This window comes from Perissodus microlepis, chromosome 1 (genome assembly GCF_051167445.1).
Source record: "Perissodus microlepis isolate ML-2025 ecotype Zambia chromosome 1, ASM5116744v1, whole genome shotgun sequence".
Taxonomy (NCBI): domain Eukaryota; kingdom Metazoa; phylum Chordata; class Actinopteri; order Cichliformes; family Cichlidae; genus Perissodus; species Perissodus microlepis.
In genome coordinates, this window is record NC_140461.1 from 11356736 (window position 1) to 11376162 (window position 19427).

The following is a 19427-nucleotide window of genomic DNA, read 5'->3' on the forward strand; positions in this document are numbered from 1 at the left end:
TGCCCGTGATGCCGCCCCCCACCACGATGCCGCCCCGGGCAACCGCCCGTGTCGCCCGTATCTAAAACCGCTACTGGTGGCCGCAGTACCATTTGTTGTGTGTAATGTATTGGAAACGATTTAAAATCACATTTTAATGATTGAGTACAACGTCTTGATTAAATGGGGCAAATATGAGAAAACAGTCAAACGGGAAACAAATAGAGTTTTTGCAAAGCAACCTCCTTCAGTAAAGCACAAAATAATAATATGAAAAACTATTTGCAATCAGTGGAAGGAAAATCTTAGAACAAAGTTAACAGCCTGCATTTATATAGTAAAGTTTGGTGCACTTTGGTCTTTCACTTCAGCCAAAGAAAATCCTTTTTGTATGTAAAGTATCACCATGCTATAACCAGTATATATAGTATATATTTCCAGTGGAAACATAATTTGTTACAAGCCATAAAATGGATATGTGTTTGCTTGCTCATCATGATACCTGACAGTGAAGCTTCCTAAGGGCTCTTGTTTCCTTCTTTAAAAAAATAATAAATAAATACATTGAATTTGGAGTGAGTGTGAGGGTTGCTAATCCATGCCATTCACCAGCAACTGTACCTGGAATGATTTCAAGCAATAATATTTTAATCCCGTATTCCACTTCTTGGGCTTGTGGGGGTATCCTACTCCTGCTTATGTGGCCTGATCAGCAGGCCATATAAGCTTGTGTGTGATTCATGTAACAACAACAACAACAAAAAAGAATCTTACAGCTAAAACATGCACATGACAAAATAACCCAATACAATAAGTGCAGACTGTAATCTGTGAAGGATAAATGAAGGTAATTGGTACGTGTTGGAGCTTTTTATTTCATGCTAAAACCATCAGCGCCTCTCTGTGGTCAACCTGCCAAACAGCAAGAGGCTGATTCTCTGGCAAATGGTACATTTGCATCTTACAAATGGGCACACCCTAAATTGACGTTCAATACAAAACAGTGACTTTTCTAGACAAACTGAAGATCAGAACACAGAACACATGTCAGATATCTGACACTTTTTGTTTTTCTAAAAGTAAAATAACCGTTACAACTCATTTAAACCTGTGATGTAAATCTGATGTTTTTTGGTGGAAAATAAGCATGTCAACAAGAAGCACCAAGGACATCAAAGAGGGCCCTCCAAATATATTTCCACCTGAAGGCTTGTAATAATACTCTTTCTTACTGTAACAGTTATACACCATTCAGTACTGCAGCTTCCTTTGATTTTACAGTGCAATCACTGATGAACTGCATAGAATCATTAATGAGGTTTTAGTTAGATTTTACAGAGTAGCATCATCTAATATAAAGTTGCAAAGTGACACTGGATCTTTGGTTTAAGTCAAAAAAGAAAAGATGAAGCAACTTCCTAAATAGTTCATCATTCTAACAGTACATTAGTATAATAATACGTTCATTTAAATACTTCAAAGGTGGTTATAACCTTTTTGACCTCGTTTGTAAAACTTGCTACAAAAACATATTAATATCCAGCTCATAGAATGGAGCTACTACGTCTTGAAAACTACTTTCATTTGAAGAGTAAAAACACATACGAAACACGTGTAAAAGACTACAAATGATTAGCATGTCCTTTAATAGAGGAAGGCAAAATTCCAGCTTCCCATATATGTTAAGAGCTATTTGTTTGCATAGTGTAAGAAAGAGTTGTTTTTAAGAATCAACCCTGTCAATAGAGATCGTTAAGATCTTCACAGCCTAGTTGTTCAGCCATTGGCATTGCTGTGACTTCATGTCCTTGACCTTCTGTCTTGAAAATTCTACATCTGGTTTTCATTGTATTGCGGGCTGGAGTACTGCTCCTGCATTGCTCCAGCTGCAGCACCCATGGCAGCCTGCTGGGCTGCTGCTTGGACATGAGGGTTCTTCCAGGCTCCAGTGGACCATTCCTCCTGAGCTTTAGTCATGCTAGCCCCACTGCCCCGGTAGAAATTATGGATCTGCATTCAAAGTGGAATAACAAGTCATTATCAAGAAGCAATTATAGACCAAAAGTAAAGTAGGTTTAATTACTTAAGTTGATGCTGACATAGATTAGATACTTTATTTCCTAATCCTTAATTCTGTAGACCTAAACCATTTGTATAGTGCTGTAGATACTTAAAAGGATTCTCATTTTAGTGGTAAACCCAACAGTGCTGCTCTGCAGGAATGAATAAAATTAATCAAATTTCTGGAATGAACATGGCCTTGAAGCTACAGATAAATAATTTTTGAAAAATTCAATTTAATAGAATTAGCCTTTATAAGAAATACCTATCTACTTTCCTCCCTTGAAGTAATGCACCAGTAAAAGTCTTACCCTGGTGAGTGCAATGAAGGACAGACAGGCCACAGCAGTGAACATGATTGTAGGGACCAGCATGATCAGTGCGATCAAAATATTATAGCTGAAGAAGGAGATAGTAGCCAACCAACCACTGAAAAAGATAGAAAGGACCATTACGGCAATGAAAAAAAGAGGATTTAATTTTAGAATCTTAACGCTACAGGAATCTGCTATTGGACTGACTTATATTACCACTGAACATCAGGCTGTCAAATGGCAATGATTTTGTAGACTTTAAATACTTTAGTATAAAGTTTAAAAGTTTTATAGCTTGTGCATGAGGGTATGGAATTGCACATGGTGACATTTATAAACTTTATGGAGGCTGTCATAATATTAATTTGTGATCATCAGCCTGAGTAAGGTGACATTTTGAGGATTGCTTTAACAGCCTCTCAAAATCTAATAACAGGACTATCATAAAAGTTATACGAGGGCCATATCTGATGGTCCATCACTGTCATGTTAATGAAAGCAACAATGTCTTCAAAAATACATCTCAACTAACCTGAACTTAAACTATTTATGTACCTAAAACACACTTGTTGGGATTAACTGTTTGGGTTTTTTTTGTGCTTGTTTTTTGACATATTAAACGATGTTCAATTTTAATGTTCAGATTTATTTGCACAGCAATTGATCAAACATGCACGTATGCTGGTAAAAATGTCTGCCAAACTGTCTGTGGCATTTGTGTAATACCATTTATTGTTTTAGAATTAAGTTAAAATTGTTTTAGTGTCAGAACAGTTAACTATACAAAATATAATTTTAATTTTCATAACAAATATCTGAATAGATTAATAAACATAAAAATATGCCTTTCCAAATTTGAACATTGTAAGTCAAATGTAAACAAATTAGACATACAGTATATGACATATATAAGTAGTAGTATATAAGTATATAGTTTACTTCTGTGACTCTGAAGAGGATAACGCTCCAGAAACAATATATTGTTTGACCGACATTGTCATAGTCCTTCAGTCCTCCTGGTACTTCTGTCAGTCTTTCTCGCTCTCCACCTTGGTGCGCTCTCTCTCTCTCTCTGTTTGTTTGTGTGTGTGTGTGGTAACAACACCTTACCTTTCAGAGGTGTGATCCTCTTAGTCCCCGCCCTCCAGCCTGGCACACCTGTAGTAATCAACTCACCTACTACTCATCGGGTGATCAGTCAGCTCCCTTCAAATACTGAGAAAATTCCTTCAGTAGTGGTAGATACTCACTCCTGTTCTGTAAGTTTATCAGCTGGGTTCTTGTGTGTCTCTCTTCTTTCAAGGACTCTTCTCTGTTTTCCTCAAATAGGATTTTTGCGTGTGAGTGTGAACTGTTTTGCTATCGAGTCTAAAGACAGTGAAATCTATCTGACCATCGGCTTGTATACTGTGCATAGGATCTGTGGAGGTTCCACAGAAAGACACTGTAACACATCACTGTAAATCATGGGTGTCCAACTCCAGGCCTCGAGGGCCGGTGTCCTGCAGGTTGTAGATGTGTCCTTGATCCAACACAGCTGATTAAAATGGCTAAATTACCTCCTCAGCATGTCTTGAAAGTCTCCAGAAGCCTGGTAATGAACTAATCATTTGATTCAGGTGTATTGACCCGGGTTGGTCACCCCTGCTGTAAATAAATTCACCGAACTGCATTCTAAGTCTGCGTTTGGGTCCCGTCTGCTCTTGGAGTATGACGGGCATGTTTGGGCTTGTAACCTTCGTTAGGGTTACCATTAAGCCAACAAACCAAAACATGTTAATCAAAAAATAAAGTTACTAATTTATATTAGAAGTGTTGCTGGAGCTTTATTCTCTTCAGACTTTATACTCTTCTCTGCACCTTGAAAGTAAGTGAAGTTGTGCCTGAAACTTCTGCCCAGTCTTACCATACTCCCCATCCTGGGATGCCTATGCTTTGGATGACACTAATCCCAACTTGAGCCATGAACACAAAGAAGAAGATCATGAAGTTGAAAGAGCTGTCACTCCTGTGAAGAATACGGAAAAAAAAAAGACTATTAAGCAGTTACATCTGTGAAGCTAAATTTAGTGCTATATACTGTATGTCTACATGTTGCATCATCTACTGTTTTAAACAAAGACAGTTTCCCCTACTCGACATCAATATCTCTCTTGGCAGCCCAGTCAGCAACTACATGCTGCTGCTATGTAGTGTGTCAGCTCATGAGACAATATATTCATGTCAGCAGAGCATATGAAAATTGCACTACCCTTCAGCGAAAGGTTAGAGAATGTTCTGAGTGTCCTTCTGTCCCTGAAGGGACATTTATCCCTGTTGCTACTCAGCACTTTACAAAAATGGAGGACAAATTAGCTTAAAGACAAAACAAGAGCAGACCACTATTTTAGATGTGTATTCTGCTTAGTTAGCATTTAATCTATGTAAGACTCAGAGTGAGTTTGTTTTATGTTTGTTTTCTGTCATATTTAACAATGTCCAATTTTCATGTTCATAAATGAAAGAGTATATATACATTTTTTCATCTTATAAACAATTTATGAAAGGTTCATGTACTGCAAATGCTAACTGTTTCCATGGAATAGTGTGTTGAAGTGACCCAGGGAGCTATCCACAACTGGAAAATTCTTTCTTTCCCTGTGAATCGTGACATAGATGGATCTTGGGCTGCCTTGTCACACTTGGGTCCTTACCCAGAGGGGTTAAATTTCATGTCATATTCCTGTTTATATGAAAAGACATCTGTACCTCTCATTTAAAGCTGCATCTCAAAGACCTCTCTTAATTTTGGGCTAAAAACAACAACAACCATGAACTATTTTTGTGTGAAACTATAACACATAATATTTAAAAGGTCTTAATACTACTGTATATGACATCTAAATATAACACAACAACTTCATTCCAACTAACATAGTTAAAAACAGTGCTTGGTATTATTGTATTACTTCATGTTTGACTTACTTGAAGGCCTTGTAGATGGGCCTGAACCAGCAGACATACGAGCAAGGAGTGAACATGAGGACCCAGATGATGGCCATGCCAAAGTTTGTCACACCACCTCCACCAAACATCCAAGCAAAGCAGCCAAAAAGATTCACAACAAGTGTGGCACTGTTAACTGTAAGAACACAACAACAACAACAACAACAAAAATCAAGCATTGATGCAAAAGAAAAAGCCCTAAAAAACACCTGTCTGATACATAAACATGGACTATGGACCAGTTTGGAAAAGTAAAGAGGAGACAGCCACAAATAACTTTTTAGCTGAAGTCATTTTCTATTACCAACACTTGGCTCCATTTCAGCCTCTGCATTCACATTCCAGCTTTGGTTTTTAAACTAAATAAGAACTCTATGTCAGTTTCAAATGTTGGTCTTTGGGGAAATTTTGAAGAACTTTACAAGAAAAAGAGAAAAAAGTGAAGCACTGCACAGGTGGCTCATGACAGCTATTTGGAAAACACTTTCCCCAATGCACAGCACAGCAAAATTCCTGTTAGCTTAGAATGATTTTCACAAATTAAATGAAGAAAAAGCACTTGAGCACAAAAATAACAAGCCGTGTGTGCATCATGGCAGAAGGCAAAAAATCTGAGCAGATTGGGACTTTCAATACCTGCTTATGTTTATCTTTTTTTTTAAGTCGCCCGCAAAAAGAAATTCAGAGCAATTATAAATTCTTCAGCGTGACAGATGCATATTTCCTGCTATAACAATTTTTTTTAAAAATAGCATGTAAAAGGTAAATATTTAAAGAATGTAATGTTTGTAAATCATTTAAAACATGTATTTCTTTCTGCAATACACAAAAAATCATATCAAATGCTGAAACTAATTGGTTTTGTTTTTGTTATACTGATTTTAGAACTTGTTTTAAATTTATTGCGTCACATTTCAAGACAGAGTCATGTTTACAACTGTGTTGCATCACCTCTTCTTTGATGCAACACAGGGGACAAGTAATGAGGGGACAAGTAATGCCTCTAAAACACTTAAGTTGGCTTTATTAAATGTTAGATCTTTAGCTGGGAAAACATTTTTAATTAATGATTTAATCACTGAGCACAGCCTTGATTTTATGTTTTTAACTGAAACTTGGTTGGACCAAATTAATAGTGGAGCTGTTCTCATCGAGACGACCCCTCCTAACTACAGTTTTATCAGTGAGGCCAGGGTGAGCAGGAGAGGAGGAGGGGTTGCTGTCTTATTTAATGAATCATTTCAATGTAAGCAGCTATCTCCTGGAAGTTTTCAGTCTTTTGAATATGTGGCTTTACAGCTGAAGGCCCCATCCAAAGTTGTGTTTCTTAGTGTTTACAGGCCTCCCAAATACTGCACAGACTTTTTTAATGACCTCAGTGAACTGCTGTCTGTGATCTGTGTTGATTTCGACTGTGTAATTATTGTTGGGGATTTTAACATCCATGTGGACAACCCTCAGGACAAAGGGACTAAAGACCTGAGTAACACTCTGGGCAACTTTGGGCTGACTCAGCATGTAACAGAGGCCACACATAATAGAGGACACACTCTTGACCTACTGATCTCCAAGGGCCTGAGCATTTCAAACATTACTGTGTCTGATGTGGGCCTGTCTGATCATTACTGTGTTTTCTTTGAAAGTAAAATCTCAGCCCACACAAATATATCAACAGCAGTGATCACAAAACGGTGTATAACTGAATACAGTAGTGAGATCTTTAACCAGGTCTTCCCATTAACACCTGACCTGTCCAGAGGTTCAGTCAATGAGCTTGTCAATAGCTTCAATGCAAAAATGTTAAATGTAATGGATACAATTGCTCCCATTAAGGTGAAGGTTATCTCTGGAAGGAAAAAGTCTCCATGGAGAAACTCCACACTAGTGAAAAATGAAAAAAGAGAGTGTAGGAAAGCTGAGCGCAGATGGAGAAAAACAAACCTCCAGGTTCACTATGACATCTATAAAGAGAAACTTCACAATTATAATTTACAACTGAGGAGTGCAAGAAGGTCCTACTTCTCTGACATCATCACTAAAAACAGTCATAATGCTCGGGTCTTATTTTCTACAGTTGACAGGCTAACAAACCCTCCTGTGCCAGTGGCAGCTGAACTTCATTCAACCATGGCCTGCAATGACTTTGCCAAATTCTTCACAGAAAAAATCCAAAAGATTAGACAAGCAATTGGTACATCAACAGCAGATCCAGACTATGTACTGTGTCCACCGAAAAACAGTTTAAACACCATAAAACAGTTTCACCCTATCAACAGCAAAGACCTGGAGGACATCTTAGGTCAACTGAACTCCTCCTCTTGCTGTTTAGATGTCCTGCCAACAAGTTTCTTCAAAAAGGTCTCAAAGACTTTAGAGTCAGACCTGTTACAGATCGTCAACTTTTCTTTAATGTCAGGTGTGTTTCCGGAACCACTAAAAACTGCTGTAATAAAACCTATACTGAAAAAGGACAATCTTGACAAGACACAAATGAACAACTACAGGCCGATCTCAAATCTCCCATTTTTAAGTAAGATCATTGAAAAAGCAGTTTCTCAACAGCTCAATTACTTTTTAAAACAGAATAACTGCTATGATGCCTTCCAGTCAGGTTTTAGACAGAACCACAGCACTGAAACTGCTCTGACCAAAGTGTTCAATGACATATGTCTGAATACAGACAGTGGAAAAATGTCAGTCTTAGTTTTACTGGATCTCAGTGCAGCATTTGATACAGTTGACCACAACATATTACTCAAACGACTGGAGAACTGGACAGGTCTTTCAGGAACTGTACTAAACTGGTTCAAAACATACTTAGAAAACAGGAAATACTTTGTATCAATAGGTAACTTCACATCTGAGCAGACAAGTATCACATGTGGAGTTCCCCAAGGTTCCATCTTGGGACCCCTTCTGTTTAACATTTACATGCTCCCACTGGCACAGATTATAAAGAACAACAAAATGAACTATCATAGCTATGCAGATGACACACAAATATATATCACAATGTCACCAGGAGACCGAGGCCCTGTACAGGCTCTTGGTAAATGCATTGAGGAAATTAATGATTGGTTGTGCCACAATTTTCTCCAGCTAAACAAAAACAAAACTGAAGTAATAGTCTTTGGCGCCAAAGAAAAACGATTACAGGTCACCAGAGAACTTCAATCTATACACCTAAAAACCACAAACCAGGCGAGAAATTTGGGTGTAGTGATGGATGCAGACCTAAACTTAGAAAAACACATTAAGACAATAACAAAATCAGCTTACTATCACCTCAAGAATATATCAAGGATAAAAGATCTGATGTCTCAACAGGACCTGGAAAAACTAGTCCATGCATTCATCTTTAGTAGGCTTGATTACTGTAACAGCATCTTTACAGGTCTACCTAAAAAATCAGTCAGACAACTACAGCTCATTCAGAACTCTGCTGCTCGAGTCCTCACTAAGACCAAAAAAGTGGACCACATCAGTCCAGTTCTGAGGTCTTTACGCTGGCTGCCTGTCCGTCAGAGGATAGACTTTAAAGTTCTGATGCTGGTCTATAAAGCTCTGAATGGTTTAGGACCAAAATACATCAGTGACCTCCTGACCCAGTATGAACCTTCCAGGTCCCTCAGGTCATCTGGATCCGGTCTTTTATCAGTTCCCAGAGTCAGAACCAGACACGGAGAAGCTGCATTCAGCTTTTATGCTCCATATATCTGGAACAAACTCCCAGAAAGCCTCAGATCAGCTGAAACACTCAGTTTATTTAAATCCAGGTTGAAGACTCACCTGTTCTCAGCTGCATTTGAATAAAGCACCAAATCCACACTTTTAAGCTTAAATTTCAAAACGTACATTTTAACTACTGATTTTATCTATTGTTCTGATTTTATCTGTTTTGATTTTATATACTGTTTTGTTTGTTTGTTTGTTAATTAGTTAGTTTGTTTGTCTGCTTGTTTTAATCAATTTTAAATCATGCTTTTTATTTGTTTTTGTTTCTAATGTCTCTGTAAAGCACTTTGAATCACCTTGTTGTTGAATTGTGCTATACAAATAAACTTGCCTTGCCTTGCCTTGCCTTTAGCAGCAATCTCTTTAATGAGTTAGAGAGGCAGCGGAGACCAACCCTTGTAGCTTTCATAGCTACATGTTTTCACTATCTTGCCTGATGTCAGATTTCAGCTCCTCAAAAATGTGTGGTCTCCTTTATTGTATTTTATGTTTCACAATGCACCAATTTTTTTCAGTGGGTGACAGATCTGAACTGCAGGCCTTTCCATACTGATTCTCAGCCTCGTCCCTTGTGGTCAAAGACTTCTCTGGATTCTCTTAATCTGTTTTCTTATATAATGCAATGATGATAAAGAAAATCATAAATTCTTTACAGTTTTCCATTGAAAATGTCACAGTTAAACTTTGCTTTTTAACCATTTATATTCACAGTCTTTACTGGTGAATCCCTCCCTATCTTTACTTAAAACACTTACTGATTCTCATCTTACCCCTATCACAATATGGCCCTTTTGCCAAATCCCCAACTAACAAAATTCACTTATGACCTTGCCTCATTTGACCAAAACTATTTGCAAGCATTAACAATCTTGTTTCACCTTTAATACTTTTTACTGCGTATTGGTGTATTGCCCTGCTCCTTATAGCAATTCTGACACTGACTCCTGCGTCAGTGATACATCAATTTTGAGCTCTTTCGCACCCTTCCTCCTGCCCTCAGTTCTCTTGCATGAATTCATGAACAGGCAGGAAGTTTCAGAGTACAGCAATGTCGCAAACACCACTGTACTGCATGTTTATAGTGCAGTAAACTTTGATGAAACTGCTCCTGGCAAAGATTGTTCAACACAATTTTACTGTTACTGCTCTGCTCAAACCAAGGCCATCTGGTCAGTGCTGTGACTCATTAACAAATAAACCAGTCAGGACATTACAGCCACAGCCCATAAAAAATCTTCTTGGACCTAAAGGACCCTTGTAAACCACTGCCCTTCTGTTTCATAGTTGTTATCATCAGCTGATCACAGAGGATAAGACACTTTATGGGGCCTTCAGGAAAATTATTTTTTTCTGTTTTTCTGTTATAGCCAAGGTAGAAAAAAAACCTGTTTCTCTCCTGAAACGTAAGCTCCGAAGTTTGTATAGGAGTTGCATTTTCATGACAGCTTTGCATCATGACAATCAAACAAAATAACATATAACATATAACTTCAGTTTTATTCACTTACGCATCCACAGATGGTACATTTTCTTGCACATACTGCGATGCTGTTCAGGGATCTCCTCAAAGTCTTGGTAGAAACACGGCTTGAGAGGAATGAATCCAGGCAGCGGGGGGAAATTTGGCTCTGCAATAAACAGTTCAATACCAGTTATAACACTAAATACATCCGGGTGAGTACTGTTTTAATTTTGACTTCACTTCGTCACAGTTTATTTACTGACCGGCCATTGGGAAATACTGTAAAGCTTGCTGTTTCGAGTAATCCCTCTTTCAGACTCTTCAGCCTGTGAAGTTAGAAAACATTTCAGATTAATATAGTGTGTATAGCACTTTGCATGTGTTTCAACTGCATGTCACTGGCAACGGAGGAAGTACGGTGAAGGAATGGATTCTACATCGCTGCCACATAAACACAGCGTACTTTAGAGGAAGGAGAATGTTACAAATTCAACGTCTCCGTCGACATTCTGCCGGGGGATTTAATGTGTGTGCTCTCCCAGTCATGTCCCAGTGGTGCTGATAACACTTTAACGACGCAGTCCTTCCGGTTTCACAGAAACATAAATCAGGCAATCTGCCCCCAAACCCAGTGACGATCAACAAGCAAGCCGCATTTCATCGAATGAAATGTTCCAACACACATTCCCTGCACATGTATTTGAACTGCAGAGCCAGGAATTACGGATTCGGCAGGAAACATAATCTTCTTACCTCCTCCAGAGAGCAGCCGCTCCTCTCTTTAACGTGCTCTACAACCGAAGCTTCACCTTCGCCTTAAACAGATGAAATCCAATCGGACGGAATCTACAGGTAAACTGTTAAACTATTTCAAGACTTTGTTTTGCTCTGTATGACTACAGGAATCGATCCTAACTATGCTGTCTGTCGGCCAATCACCGTGCTTCAATCTGCTGTCACTTTGATTCAGACCAATGGCCTGATTACTCTAATCCTTGACGTTGTATTGTTGACCCAATCATTGTTTGGCTCTCTGTCCATGGTGCTGAACACGCTGCTAAAACAAAAGTGGCGTTAACCACCGTCCTCAGTATTTACAGTTGTCCTAAAGCAACTTGCAGACATTAATTGTGAACTGGAAACGTCTAATCAGGTCACACCTCTAATCACATCAGCAGTGGCGATGTTTGAAAAAATATATATATAATTGTACGCTGTTTAAGAAAAGAAAAAAAGGACAAGAGGGAATTCCTTCATAATGTAGAAATCCAGATTTACCAAACTCCGCGTGGTGTAACACCACCATTCGGGACACTTTCCTTTCTAAACCTAAGCGTGAAGCTTGAGATAGTTGTTCGCCTAAACACTAAAATGATTTCAGCTCTCCAGCTGGGGGTGCTGTTTCACTGCAGGAACCGACACTGGAGGAAAACGATCTCTTCTATCTTTGGCTTCCATGATACCTTTAAACTCTTTCCCAAGTAAAAGTACAGATAATTTCTCTATTTCTATATTTTGTTAGAAAAATGAGAAATAGGTACAGTGGTCTAACTTGGGTCTAAAGAAAAAGTGCAAACATACATACATACATTATATAAGGCAAGAACAGAGTGTGTATAATTGTAACGAGCTTGATCGCCAATATTTGGTATGGTCACCTTTCTTCTTTAACACAGTTACAGTCAGATTTTCAGTTCATTACTTGAGTAATTTGGTAAGCCCCATTCTTTTCTCCTTATTCTACTAGAATGGCTTGTTGACAGCCACCTTCCACTGAAACCATTTTTGATGAGGCTTCGGTGGATCAACTGAAAGACCAGATAATCCATCTGTTCTCTCAGGTCCTGTGTCAGGTCACATTTTAAAAATGATGAGAAAATATAAATAAATGAGGGGTGGCTCATGACCTTTGCATAGTAATGCATGTTAAAGTAAAAGCACTTAATCGACACTAAATGTTCCCTGTGATTAATATACAAGGACTGCATTACTAGGTTGTTCATAGTGGGGCATTATCTTGTTGAACCATGGTTTTACTGTGGGGCGTAGTTTTAAAGGAAGCCTGGAGACCTTACAAAGCATAAAGAATCTGAATTTCTTTCCTCTTCATGAATCTTTAATTTTGTTCTGAATATTAAAGGTTAATGGAGCAACTATGCAAACTTGTTTTGCATAGTTGCTCTATTAACCTTTAATATTCCAAACAAAAATTAAAGATTAAAGATCATAGTTTTGCATAGTTGCTGTCATTTAAAGAGCTGACGACTTCAGTGGGGAATTAGTTTTCTTTTTTTTAAATGATGAATATTATGCAAAGATCCACCAACAAGGCTGCATCTATTTGTTTATTTTACTTAATAGTGAAGTATTTATGATGCAAACCACGGGACCAATCTTGACTTTAATGAGCAAATTCCCCAGTATAATGTTTCAGTCTGTTCACTTCATTTTCAACTCGACATTTTCAGAAGTCATCACATCTTTAGTATAGGCTGCCCCTGACACCGTTTGATACAGATGACTCAGTTTGATACGCTGAACTCAACAGCAAGACTCAGGCAGGTAAAAAGGTGTCCTCCAACAGTATTCAGTAACAGGAAGCCAGTCAGTGGAGGCAGACAAAGAAGGAGGCGGACGAAAAAAAATGTGTCCTTCAAGTATCTGACATGATGCATCTCGGGTCAGAGTCAACCTTGGTGAGTTGATCAGACAATGTAAATTCGATTTGATTTTTCTCTGTCTGCTTTTTATTAGGCAAGTGTGGGCCAGGAAATATTTTTTCACAAATCAAAAATATGTCAAGGTAGCATACTGTAATGGTAGTTATTTCCAAAAACAGGGCTGATGTAATAGTAATAAATTCTAACCGTAGTGTGTTGTAGATTTAGTCTTTATTTAATTCTTGAGAAGTATAAAACAGAACAAAAGACTGTCTTTGTGTACCTCTATAAAAGGCTTTATTTATTTCCTAATTAAGCAACAAAAACCACTAAAGTAATTCAAACAATAATACCAAAGTCATAAAATCAACTGAAGTTAGCTGATGCAGAAAAAAATGGCATGATTGCAGTCATGAAATGTATAAGATTCATAGATGCACTGAAGAGGGACAGGGGGTTGGTGTTACAGAGGAGGATGCTAGGAATAGGGTGAGATGAAGGCAGATTATCCGCTGTAGCGATCCCTAAATGGGAGCAGCTGAGGAGAAAAATAAGACTGCATTTGTAAGAAAGAGACACAGAAACTGCTATAATCTGTCAATCACATGCTGGTGTGCTCCTGATGTCATTTTATAACAAGAAATTTTTACAAAATTGGAAGGAAAGTAATTGGTGTGTAGTTTATGATAACTTTTATTCTGAAAATGACAATATAATAATACATTAATGTTTTCCTACAGCACAGTAACTTGTCTTTTGTAAAAGCCGTGGATAATACCACAGATAACTTGTTCATGGGTGTAATAAGTTGTAAAAATGAACACTAAATAAAAAGTGCAGACATCAAACAGAAAACATTGAAAAATCAAGATTTTCTTTTAGATATAGAAGATCCAATTTTAAGCTTGTTGTTGTGATGTTATTATTACAAGTGTGTTGTACTGTTGTTATTGGATACATTACTTCAGAAAATGATACCTATATACTGTTTTCAGCCATGTTGCGTAAGTAATCATCTAACCCTTTAAAGGAAACAGTTATATGACACAGAAAGTGCAACGCTGGATTTCCAAATTTAATTTACGGTATGTCTTGAACTGCAGTAGCTGTGTAAATGAAAACAAATTAGTGTTAGCTGTCAGAGCCAGCAGACAGATCTGCCTTATGCCATAAGAGTCTAAATTAGTGTTCTCTTTGCAACAAGAAAGAACTACAATATATCACCATATCATTAAAACTAAATTGTAATCAACTGCCATCACTTGTCAAATCAAGCCCACTAAAGATGTAAAGCTAATAAGCTGTCCCTTCTCACGTCTCTCATCTGACACTGTCACTCTCCACACCTCTGTAATTTTTTGTCCTCTCACTTCATTAATATTAATCTGAAGCAGTTTCAGTCTAGACAAGCTTAGCGAGGGGGTTCTAAGGCCATCATGCTATTGGGCTTTCAAAGAAATGTACAGTATAGTTGACTGTGAGTGGTCTCGTTTTCCCTTTTCTTTGTCTGTTTTTGTCTCTCCATCTCTCACTCTGCCTCAATCATCTTTATTCTAAGCCAGGCTCATCCTATTAGTCCTGTCATTAAGATGACATTAATATCATGTCATTAGGATGAGCTTTTTAAGAAACAAAACAACCCCCCCCCCCCGATAATCTTTAGCTGAGATTTTGATTCCGTCTACCTTTTCAGCTAATTAGGAGAGGGGCTGCTTCCTCTATGGAGTGGTGGTCAGATTTCCCTACATGAGATTAGCCAGCGGGATACTGTTGCAACACAGTGGGCAATTTTTGGGGAAGTCATGTTTTGTCATCAACCTGATTAGGGTGTAGATAAAAAGCAGGATATTAACTAGATAATAACAGAGATAGGAGAGAGAAACGTGGGTAAGGAGCATAAAAGAGGAAATGAAGGATCCAATGACATGTTATCATAAATGCTTATGTTGAGTGAAAATTTCTTCTCTGCTTCCTATATTTGTAATTAAACCAAAAGAAAACCATAAATATGACAAACATTTGCATGGGTAAATAATAGGTTATATGTTATTCATTTAAAAGCATGTTTTATTTTCTGATAAAAATTAACATGTTAGACTTTGTTTCAATTTTGTGCTAATATTTAATTTAAAAATGTAACTAAAAGGTGGAAGTATAAGCCTTCACCACCACACAGACACACACACAGACACACACACACACACACACACACACAGCATAGTGCACAAACACTCACTAGTCACTTGTATCGTACTGAATGCATGAATACATTTATTTATCTTCATTACTGGGTGTGTAAATGCACTTTAAATTGGGCAAAAATAAGTGTCTGTTGTTTGACACTCAATATCTCTGCTTGATGTTCTCAATTGCAACTCAGTGCCAGTGCACCCTGGTGTCATTGTCCCCCAAAAGAAAAACCATTTGCCCAGTCAGCCTCTAAGCCCATGTGCCACCGTTGTCTTAGTTTCTATGGAGACACTTTCCTCCAGACCAAGCATGTGGAGGGCACCCCTCCAGTGGAAGGAGGTGGAATAGCATTGTGGTAAGGCAGTCATACAGCAACCTCATTTACAAACATGAACCATGGACTGTAACATACAGTGTTTGTTCTCTAAACATTTCACTGTAGTTGATTAAACCCAACTTGAAGTGGAAGACATACTTGCATGTACGATTTCATTAGTAGTACAAATAATATAAAGGTTTAGTTGAATCTAAAATTATATGAAGGCAAAGTTAATCTGAGAAAAAGACAGGAGAAGTCACAGCCAACTGTAGTTTTTGAAATGGAAAAAACACTACATATATATGTACTATTGACATGGACCATGCAGTAAAAGTCTGGGACTGACGTGATCATTTGCCAGAAAACTCCAGATGGGGGCACTGTCTGTCAGTCTTTCTCTGGTATTTCCTTACCTATTCAGGAGACTCTCTGCTGTCAGATGGAACTGAGTGTTTCTGACCTTGAAGGCGATGACAGACAGTCACTGTGGGGGCAACAGTACTCAGCATTTAAATACACAAACCACACAGCCTCGAGACTCTAGCCACAGTGGTCTAGAGGCAAGGACATGAACAATGTGGGAAAGAAGCAAAGTAATGGTTTTTCATAATTGTTCTAACTTAATTAAAATTGCTTTCATTTCCTTACTACTTTCTTTAATACTGGCATGGTTAAATAAAACTAAACAGAGCCTTGCTGTAGAAAACAGGATCATTTTCTGGCCTTTTTAAATACTTCTTTGAGCAAATGACTCCTAATTAATATTTTTAATAATAATAATAATAATAATAATAATAGAAGCAAAAAAGAAATTGTGGCGGTAACTGACTGCTACACAGTCTTATTGATTGCTGTATATAATGAACCACAAAACAGCATAGCTCACCTTGGTAAAAAATGACAGTAATAAAATAAGCATTTGAAATAACTGAAATAGTATTTTCCAAATCTTTTACTTAGTCATATAAATGCATTATCATAAAGACCAAAATACATATTTATCACACAATAATTACTTGTAATGGTGCATACATCATCTTGGCATATGAATAGTTTACAACCACATTAGCTACTCTGGACCACAGAGTAGCTAATGAACCTTGTGATGATATCAGTATACATTTCTTTGAAAAACACTGAAGGAAGTGTATTTTTTCCCTAAAGTAAAAAATACACTTATCTTATGTTCACACAGACTGGATATGGGTACCTATAATGGACATGCAACAGCGGTAAATTGAGCAGTATTTATTTCTTATTTGTATTTTTAATAAATAATAAACAGGTTGCCATCATGAGGCAGGCTGCATAAATAAGCCTGTAGCTCATAGACAGAAAAGAGAAAGCCCACATTGTTTTATTTTGACTTTTGCTCTAATAAAAAATTAGGATGATATATTTAGTATATTTGTCAGGCAACATTAATATACTGGTAGAAAGCAAATTAAAAAGAAATCCTAAATATACCATACATAAAGTATAAGCATATATATAGAACCTTATTTTAATGGTGACTACAATACTAATGTTAATATTACAAAAAAAACAAAAAAAAACAGCATTGAGGTAGTTTGATTAAAAAAACTGCCAACCTGGAGGCAGTGTGAGCGGACTACCTATTAAAAACAAAAAAATTTTTCCAATAATGTAAAAAGAGCAGTTAACAAGATGAACATATTGTGGAGTTCAGTGCAGTAGCTCAGCTCCTCACTAACCAATTACAACACTGTCTGTAGTAGAAAAACCTAATTTGCTTTCGAAGAAACACAGCAAAGGCAGCCTACCTCTACTGCCAAGAGAAACTACCGAAACCTCTTGTTGTTGACTTAAGCCAGACAAATTTACTGTCCTAATTGGTCTCAGTGGGCAACGCATCAAAAGTGTAAATAATTTCATCAGCAGCTGGCCTGCTCTGTCTTTTGGTATCCTGGCTTTTATTTCATAGTGAAAACTAACTTGTGCCTGCTGGAACGACATTCTGTAATAATTCCCAGAGCACACAATTTTCACATCAGATAAAACTACTTAATGAGAGGATGACATTCAATCACAGAGTAACTAGTCTCAGTGCGTGACCAGCTGTGTCTGTTGGGGGTAACAAGTTGCAGATGATGTTTCGGTTGTTGCTGCTGCATGTTCTTTTGGTTTTGTGGTTTAAGGGAATCAGGTTAAACTTAAGGAAAAACAAAAAGCAAAAACATAGGTTAAAGCAAAGGGGATCATCCCTTCCACCAGGTAAGACTTATGAATGTTGAATTATGCAACAAATAGGTTGTATTGTATAATCATGTTTTGCTAAGCACACACACACTGCTTTCATTTGTTAAGAGGTCCACATTCAGCACACATACACAGTGTCACTGATGGAGGCACATATCCAAAACTCTTAATTAGCAAGAAGCTGGTAGTTTGTGTTCATCATTTCAGAGCAGCTGGGAAGGAAAAGGGAAAAGCAGGGAAATTGCAGCTTGACCACAATCACAGAGGACACAGCGGTGCTATTAGTTTTCCAGTGCAATCACATAATCCGATGGCCCAGACATTTGCTTTAATCAGACACCTGGGAAATACATCCATCCCATTTCATTTCATCAGCTCAAATCAATCTCCCATCAGTATTAAATGAATACACTGAGAGCAGAAATCTGGCTGGGCAAGATATTATTACCAAAGGGAAGTCCTTCATTACAGCCTTTTATGATTGCTTGTCTTTCCTCTATAGAAAGAATCCTTTGTATACATATTGTAGATCCTGTTTGAGAGTCAACTATATCTTTGAAAGCACACATTATGGAATAAGCTGAGCCCACAATGAATCACAGTGGTATTTCTTTTTGATTCAAGCAAGCAATTTAGCAGTTTATGTCACATCAAATGTTGCATGTGGCGCTATGGATTTTTACAGTGTAATTAGCAGCTATAGCGTGAACTCGGACTGCTGTATAGCCACATGTAACAGGTAAAGCATGTGCTTTTTATTTATGTTTTTCCTTCAGCGCTTCTCTGTATGGCAGTGTATGTGCGGATGCTGCTGGTGTCAGTGATGCTGAGCGCGCTGCACGAGGCGAGTCTTTGTCTGCTCCGGGAAGGCTGGGCTCCAGCTGGCTCCTGCTATGTGTTTGCATGCAGAAGTCAGTGGTTCCCCCAGTACCCGGAGCAGGAGGCGAGCTGTTTGATTGATTGGGATGCACACCACCAACGCCCCCTCCTCCTCCTCACCTCCTCCTCCTCTTGGCTGCACTTGCTTTGGGTGCACATGTGTCTCTCCAGCTCTCCATTTTTTCTTTACACTGACCAGCTTTATCACACACGGGCGTTCGTTCAGTAGTTAACAAAAGTGCATGCACGCACACACACACACACACACACACACACACACACACACACACACACACACACACACACACACACACACACACAAGAAATGGAGAAAAATAATTAAAAACGAAGAAATACTGCGTGAATTACATGAATGACTGAGTGTAGATGTTGCATGATTAAGGGTAACGTTTGATGTGTATTTTGATGTATGAGCGCACATAAACATCCCAAGTGCCTCCGACATCGGGTTCATTCAGGGCAACGCATTAGCAGTCATTACAGATAACCACTTAGCCAGACCATTCTCCACACTTGGTGTTTCTCTTGCAGAGACTGTGGCATAACTCTAACGAATTCATCATTTTAGACAGAAAGAGAGAGAGAGAGCGAGAGAGAGAGGG

General features: G+C 38.0%; 1 protein-coding gene across 1 annotated transcript; it reads right to left on the reverse strand.

Annotated features, from left to right (window-relative positions):
- Positions 1 to 202: 202 nt before the first annotated feature.
- Positions 203 to 11471, reverse strand: scamp5b (secretory carrier membrane protein 5b). Its single transcript, XM_084929907.1, has 7 exons — positions 11290 to 11471; positions 10800 to 10862; positions 10583 to 10702; positions 5319 to 5475; positions 4261 to 4362; positions 2352 to 2469; positions 203 to 1989 (listed from the first exon to the last, which is right to left on the reverse strand). The coding sequence occupies exons 2-7, from the start codon at positions 10804 to 10806 to the stop codon at positions 1810 to 1812; spliced, it is 684 nt and encodes a 227-aa protein (XP_084786033.1). The 5' UTR covers positions 10807 to 10862; positions 11290 to 11471; the 3' UTR covers positions 203 to 1809.
- Positions 11472 to 19427: the final 7956 nt, after the last annotated feature.